This window comes from Notothenia coriiceps, unplaced genomic scaffold, assembly GCF_000735185.1.
Source record: "Notothenia coriiceps isolate Sejong01 unplaced genomic scaffold, NC01 NC01_scaffold00037244, whole genome shotgun sequence".
Lineage (NCBI taxonomy): Eukaryota > Metazoa > Chordata > Actinopteri > Perciformes > Nototheniidae > Notothenia > Notothenia coriiceps.
The window spans coordinates 3,837,625-3,845,408 of NW_011369945.1; the positions used below are offsets into that span (position 1 = coordinate 3,837,625).

General features: G+C 42.2%; 1 protein-coding gene across 1 annotated transcript in view; it reads right to left on the bottom strand.

Moving 5' to 3' along the window:
* Positions 1 to 1,439: 1,439 nt before the first annotated feature.
* LOC104965200 (BRCA1-associated RING domain protein 1-like) overlaps positions 1,440 to 7,784 on the bottom strand; it is a 39,019-nt gene continuing 32,674 nt past the window's right edge. The window contains exon 7 of the mRNA XM_010794158.1: positions 1,440 to 1,570. Coding sequence (XP_010792460.1) covers positions 1,440 to 1,570 — 131 coding nt within the window. The remainder of the gene's footprint in view (positions 1,571 to 7,784) is intronic.

Below are 7,784 nucleotides of genomic sequence, written 5' to 3' on the forward strand. Positions count from 1 at the left end.
TTGTGTCCATTGTTCTGAAAAACCGCTGATCTAGACTCAGGCCCGCGGGCGCAAATCCGGCCCGTGACCCTCATTTGAGTGTGGCCACCAAGAGCTTGCAAACAATATAGTAATACAAAGACAAAGGTTGTAATTGTTGAATAGTTGCTTTAAACTATTTCCCTAGACTAGGGCTGGTAACCCGAAATATTCGACCTATCTCGACTATTCAGTTCGTTGGCCAACTATTTGGGTTTCAATTTCATGTATTCGGATACTTCCGTTTTTTTTTTGTTTTTTTTTTCTACAATGTATGCTATTAACTCACAGCGATTGCCGATATTCTTATACTATAGTTGATATACTTTTTGAATTGCATGGTTAAAATGCGGAAATATATACAATCTCAGCCTGTGCTCCTGACACTCGCGTTCACTCACAGTCACGAACGCAAACGGCACGCTTCACCTCGCTTCACCTCGTTTCACCCACAAAATGCCGAAGACTTCAGCTGTGTGGGACCATTTTAAATTGGACGACGGTAAGAAGAATATGTGCCAAATATGCAATAAGAAACTGCCTTACCACGGTGGCACAACAACTCTGAAAAGTCACCTGGATGCTGTAAGCAGTAGCCTAGCTTAGCTTAGCTGTTGTCAAGTTGCCATTATGAAGCTGCTTTATCCGCCGTTTAAACAGTAACGTGATAAACATAACATGATAAAAATGTGCACTTACTTTGCTTGGAAAATAGTTGAAAGCAACCGAATTGTTTTTTAATTTGATCCGAATAGTGAAAATAATAGGAGTAATGTGGGAACATCTGGGGCTAAGGCAATTATTGGCATAAAGTTGAGTAGCTCAGCCGAATAATAACTTGTGTCCATAGGTGCATCCCCACGCATCCCAGCCATGAACATCCTCAACAATACAGCAGACCCTACAGTTACCCTACAGAGGACATATTTCGTTTTAATGTTTGCGAGTACTGAGACAATAAATAAATATAAAATAGTAATAGTATGCTCTTTCTGCGCTTCTGCTTAACAGCGTGTTGCCAGGTGTCTCGGACTCGGAGCGTGTTATGAAACCTTTTTGAAAAAAAATATTTTTTGGAAAAAAGTATTTATAAAAAAAAAAATACAAATCTCTCCGCACCGAATATTCGAATATTCGCTGCTGATTACTACCGAATATCCGGAGCCCGAAAAATGGTATTCGGAACAGCCCTACCCTAGACTTCTGCTTTCAGACGTAATTATTTATGAAGTTATTACCAGAACTGATAATATCCCAATGCAGAGCCAATAATGTAATAAGACATTATGTAATATATATTATATATTTAGATTTATATAGTCTTAGTGACAACCGGCCCTTTGAGTGCAACCATAATTCTGAAGTGGCCCGCAATGAAATTGAGTTTGACACCCCTGGTCTAGACAATCTATAATCATCTATTAGATGAGTTTATTTGTGTGCGTCTCAATTACCAAGCTGCATCTGTTGATGCGACTTCGCTGTGGGCCTTCTCCCGCTTCGTGCTCATTTTCGGGCATCCACTCGCCTGCCTGCAGACATGCCTCCACCCCTGGCATCAAAGAAAAAGAGAAAGTTAAAGTTACAGCTAATTATATTGACTTAAAAGAGTGTGACAAGGCAATTGTGAGGGGAGAAAGACAAAGCTCATGTTGAGTCGGAAGATTGTAGTATTGGCAGAGCTGCAGTTGTTGACAGAGAGAGATGCCCACGGCGTGATGGAGTTAATGATGCAAGCCTCGTTTTAAGCATCTCCAGCTTAAGCAGAATTCGAGCATCATCTCTCGCTCTCTTCATCTCTGGAGGTTTTACAAAGTCAAATTAGTGCTGTGTGACAGCCAGCATCTTTTCAGTTAGAGAATCATCTTTATTTCTAAATCCTTACAAAAAGCATCTTAAAAGACAGAAACGTTTTATTGGAAAAAAAGTGTAGATATCGGAGGGAAAAAAGTTACACATTTTAATGGGCCCCCCACTGTCACAGATAAGAAATGCTTTTTAACACGACACCGATCCCTGTGCTGCAGATCCCTGTAAATGTTCTATTACTGAATACCATGGTGGGGTATAAGAAACAGTTGTATATTGAAACAAACTACACTTGTTGTAAAAGAGTATAAAGGGTGTGAAAGATATCTGAGCATTAAGCTAAGCCTGAATAACACTTCCAACTGTTGCAGTCTGATTCACACAATGCAAGATGTGGTGGCATGAACAGGTGAGGGTAAAGTGTGTGTGTCTATATCTTGTCACGATACAGCACCGTGTCATGAACCAGCACATAACACACATATAATACACACACACAGTCTGCAGTCCTGTGGTCGAGTGTAATTACATTTATTCATCCCCCGCCTTAATTACAGCCTTCCTTCACAGGGAACGTGCCAGAGACTTGGGCAGAGACGAGGGGAGATACTGCGGTTAATCGCTCCGGACGCTGGCATTTAGAGCCGAGGATCCATTAGCATATTTGCTAATTACGTTCACAAAGACTTAGAGCAGAAAAGACTTCACACCCCTTCCTTCCTGAGTCAATGAATGAGTGAAAAGCCAGATGAACGTACTTCATTGGTTATACATGAAACCAACTGGATACTAGAGTTGGACTTTTATGAAATTCTGAAGGTCAATTCTGACACTACCAACTCCATATGGGCTACAACAGCTCGTTCTTTATCAATAATCATTCACTTATTTACCAACCGCTGTGTGCAGGTGTGCAAATGCGGTATAGCAAAACATCACCCCACAGTTGAGGCCTTGTTTCAATGCCTAGTATTAATGCCTCCATTAATAAGCAAGTGTGTAATTGGACAGGTGCCCAAGAGCAGCCTCTTGCTAGAAAACAACTTGTGAGGACACAGAGAGATAGCACATGGTTGCACATGTCCTCCTGTCAATGGTTGAAAGTAGCAGTGGCAGGAACAGAGGTTTAGGGAAATTAGTCAAAATAGTGAAATAAAGATAAGAAGAGGTAAAGATTAACATTTTGGGAAATGGGCTTGAAGTGTTTATTGAGAGTGAGATGGACTTCCTGTATATTCAGAGTGTGGATCTGCAGTCTGAGGAAGGGGAAAACAGTTGGTCTGGCAGTGTGAAAAAGAAACTACATATTCCTGACAACATCCCCTAAGTATCCGTATAAACACAATGGTGTTAGTTTCACCCATAACAAAAGATAAATGTAAACAACGTCAATCCATGGTTGCTTTTTTGCAGCATTTCCATCCATAGCTCAGGGTGGCAAGAATTCAACGACAAGGAAACGTTTTAAAATAATAGCTGTAACTACCTAGCTCCCCCTGAAGCCATTGTACATACAGCTCTGTAAAAACATTGCACACCACTGCAGCATTATCAGTTTATCTGGTTTTACTATTTATAGGTATGTATTGAGTAACATTATTATTTTATTCTATAAACTACTGACAACATTTCTCTGTGTTGGAATGCAACATACACTGGAAAGTAATGGCTGTCATACATGTAGAGATTTAAGAAATCTGAAGTGGTCTCCCAAGAGCTGTATGTTTGCATAGGCTGTAAACAAGAAATCATTTAAATAGGGCTAGGCAGACAACATATTAATAAGTCAGCTTTATGGCAGCTGTGGCTCAGGAGCAGGTTGTCCACTAATCGAAAGATCAGCTTTCGATTTCCAGCTTCTCCAGTCCACATATCGGAGTGCCCTTTGGCAAGTTACGGAACCGCAAATTGCTCCCGGAGGCAAAGCCGTGTGTGTGTGTGTGTGTGTGTGTGTGTGTGTGTGTGTGTGTGTGTGTGTGTGTGTGTGTGTGTGTGTGTGTGTGTGTGTGTGTGTGTGCTTTGGCCATACGACCAGTGTATGTGTGTGTGAATGGGTAAATGTTGGCATGAAGAGTGAAAACCCTTCGAGTGGTATGAAGACTAGACAGTTGGGCATTGAGATTAAAGTCCTTATTTCATCGGTACCGGTAAGTGTATTTCCCAAAATGTTGAAGCATTTCTTTTAGAGACAGGTGTATGATGGACTAAAGGATCTAAACCATTTGTTCATCCCCAGAGTAAAGACTAAGTTGGAGTGGATCATTGTTAGGCAGATTAAGTTGTTTTTCTTGATATAACACTGAAGATAAGATGCTTAACAAAAGAAAAAGTGTTTCAAGGAAACATAAACCCAAACAGGGGAAGGCTTGGGCACGGCCTAATTGACAGCAGAGGCACATTCTGTAAAAGTAGGTGACAGAGAACTCCACTGCATGCGCAGAAAACAAGGACAGACACAGATAAGATGCCACAGTGATTGTCATGAGGGAGACAGGCTGTGTCAGGAGCTCAGCCTGCGTGTGGAAAATAGAAGGGGGGGGCTGAATATGGTCTAAACACACAAAATCGTATACAGTGACAGAACCACACACACATGTTTAAACTTTTAAATCGCTTATAGAAAGAGACAAGGGAGCGCACACACACACACACACACACACACACACACACACACACACACACACACACACACACACACACACACACACACACACACACACACACACACACACACACAGGAGAACTACAATGTCTTCCACAATAATTAAGTGATTGGACCCGACTCTCTTTTTATTCGTTACAGATTTATATCCTGCCTTAAAGTTTACTTCCGTGAATTATCGACAATATTTACAATTAGAACCCGTGACTAGTATAGATCGAGTAAATTACACGTGACTATTGTAGAACCTCCCGGTCTTCGTCCTTGCGTAGGACACGTCGTTTGAATAAACACCGGAAAATATGTAACCGACAACACACACCAAACTACAGAGGAGGTCACTCGGTTACAGCACCACGGTCTATTCTGTGACGGTGGGTCGAGGTGGGTACCCAAGAAGAACGGCCAACGACACAACAGTTTAAGTCGACACTCATATCTCTCTCTACCTCATCAGAGAACGTCTCCGATAAAACCTAGTACAAATTTGTTAACAAGGTCACCCATGGACACACTTAAGGATGCGTCACTGGTCGCATGACTAAAGTAGGTTGTAAGGAATTACAATTACAAACCCGACAGCAAAGAAAATTTGAGACTCTTTCCTCAACTCGGGTCTGAAACCGTAATAACATAAGTACATGACTAGAAGTATAAGCAGTTTTGTCTTTACATTGAGATTTATTACAAGGTCAAATTAATACAATATGCTAACCCAGAGCTTGTGTGATTTTACCATTGATGTAAGAGAGATGTAATTGCCTCTCTAAGTTAAGTGTACAGATACTTATGTTAATACAAACCTATAGTCGAGGACTTAAGTAATTCTCGTGTACCAAAATTGTAAGAGAGAATGATGACGCTCCAGGGTGCTAGTGTGTTGTATTCAGTTTACTGGTAGCACTGAAACCCATTTGCAGACCGAGTTAAGTGGAAAAAAATCGAAAATAAGTCGCAAAAGTGACAACCATTGTCAAACTTCACAAAAACTTCACGAACCAATAAATATTGCATAAAATAGTAATCTGTATCCTCGTGTTTACAGTCAATTAAATAAAGGTATGAGTGAACATCTGATGAATTGTTCGATTGAATAACATGACGAAAGACCTTATCAAACGAGAAAATTCCTTTGATACGAATAGAACTTGAGTAACAGACTCTTCGTAACTAGGGGGAGAGTACGATACAACACTCTGAAGACGTCCGCACCAATCACATGAATCGTATTCTTACCCAAGTCGCTGTGCCGTTCGACCGTACACTTGCCGTAATGTTCCATTAATGATGGTTATGTACTGTATGTTGAGCGACAATCAGGTAATATTTCGTTTTAACAATGTGTTCAGTACACGAGCCTTTACGACAAGGTTGGTAACCAGTACTGGTAATTCCCCATTTGCGTTTAGGGCTGTTAAGATGTCCTCGGAGGCGGTACCTCGTAGCCCTCCAAAAAGTACGACAAACAGTTAGACCTCTTCGTATTAGTTGCTAAGACAAGAAAACTTACTACTTATGTGTGATGGCGCGGACGACCATTCACTCTCAATAACGGTGAGTGCCGTACCGTCAAGTATGCACGAGCGAAGCCTAAACGCCACGACAAGTCACCGCTTCAGACCGTTTATGCGTCCTCTCGAGGCCGCTGCGTTGTCAGTGCCACAGCCCGCAGCCGCAAGAGTCCACTGACACGGCGCCACATAGACCCGGAAATGAAGAGGCGACCAAAAGAACAGCGAGAACAGAACAGTCAATTTTTCGTTTGACGTACGTCAAACGAAAAGTTGGTTGACATATTCATTTTAGCTTGTCTGAAGAACCTTCTCACTCGCAGGAATTGTTGCCAGTTTATTACAACTGAGCAGACAAGCCTATTTCTTGACGTGCACACATGACTACTGGTTCAGCTAGCTAAGTGTTTCGGTGCATTATTGCGCTGCGCCAGTAACCCTGTGCGCGATCTAGCCTCCGGATGCGCTTGTAGATCTAGCTATACCTACACAACATATCATTAGTACGTATACAATATAATTAGTCAACAGACTAATAGTATATGTGATACGGCACGGCGATCACAGACAACTAGAGCTAATGTCGTCGTACTCTTATTGGACGGCTTCACGGCTACAGGTAACCGCCGCCGAGGCGACTTTAACAGCCCCTAAAACGTAAAAGTGGGGGAATTACAGACTGGTTTACCAACTTGTCTAAAGGCTCGTGTACTGACACAACAAATTTCAAATTACCAGGCAAACTCAAAAACGTGGCTTGCGTTTGGGCTTGGAAGACTTTTTACTTTGTTACATTGTCGACACAGAACCACGCGTTGGTCTCTCGCTGATATCCACACCTTACGTGGTCTCAGGCCAACAAACCAAGTGAAGTCTCCAGAGCGCTGACGCAGTGTCGGCTGGGTTTACTTGCGCGGTTCGCCGATTTGCGTGGCGTCACAGCTAAGGTTGGCCTGTTATTTCCGACACACACTTACGTTGGACGCTGTGGATACTCCAATATAAACCCTCGTGTCGTGTCCTGATAACCTACACGACGGGGTGCTCATACGCTATGTGAAATACGACAAACACGAGAAAGACTTAGGTTTCTTGTAAAATGGACGTACAGACAGAGACCTTCTCAAACCACGTTAACACAACCGTATTATACGGTAAACCGTGGGTGTAAAGTCACCTTGTAATACGATAAAATATTACCAAATACTATATATATACGACGACAGATTAAGGGAGGAAATGTGGTTTTGCATCACCTGTGTACACGTAAACCGGAAACTGGTTGGAGAAGAGACTTTAGTCCGACAAAAAACCTTATTCTGGGATTACGTTATAATAAAAGACATTGTGGACCTTTACAGGACTTATTTTGGAGAAGTTAAAAGTACAATTAACCACACACGGAAGACAACCACACTCGTGTGGACGAATGTACAGACTGTCGGTTTGACTACCCTCTCCACTGACCTCCTCCGTTAGAGTCTTAGTTACCCGGACTGTCCGAACATTATAGATGGACGCTGTCCTTCTAGCCATTGAGAAAAAACAGCAACCTAAATATGGTTCTACTTATGACATCTTTATTACAAACGATATAGGGTCGGGGTAGAGGGACCGTAGGGAACTTGGTTCAGTTGTTCGTGTGAGTCTCTTCCAGCCGAAATCACCTTCGGCTTTTCTCTGAACGACAGAAGTTTTCTCAAAAGACCGGTGGAACCACACACACACACACACACACACACACACATCACACACACACACACACACACACACACCACACACAC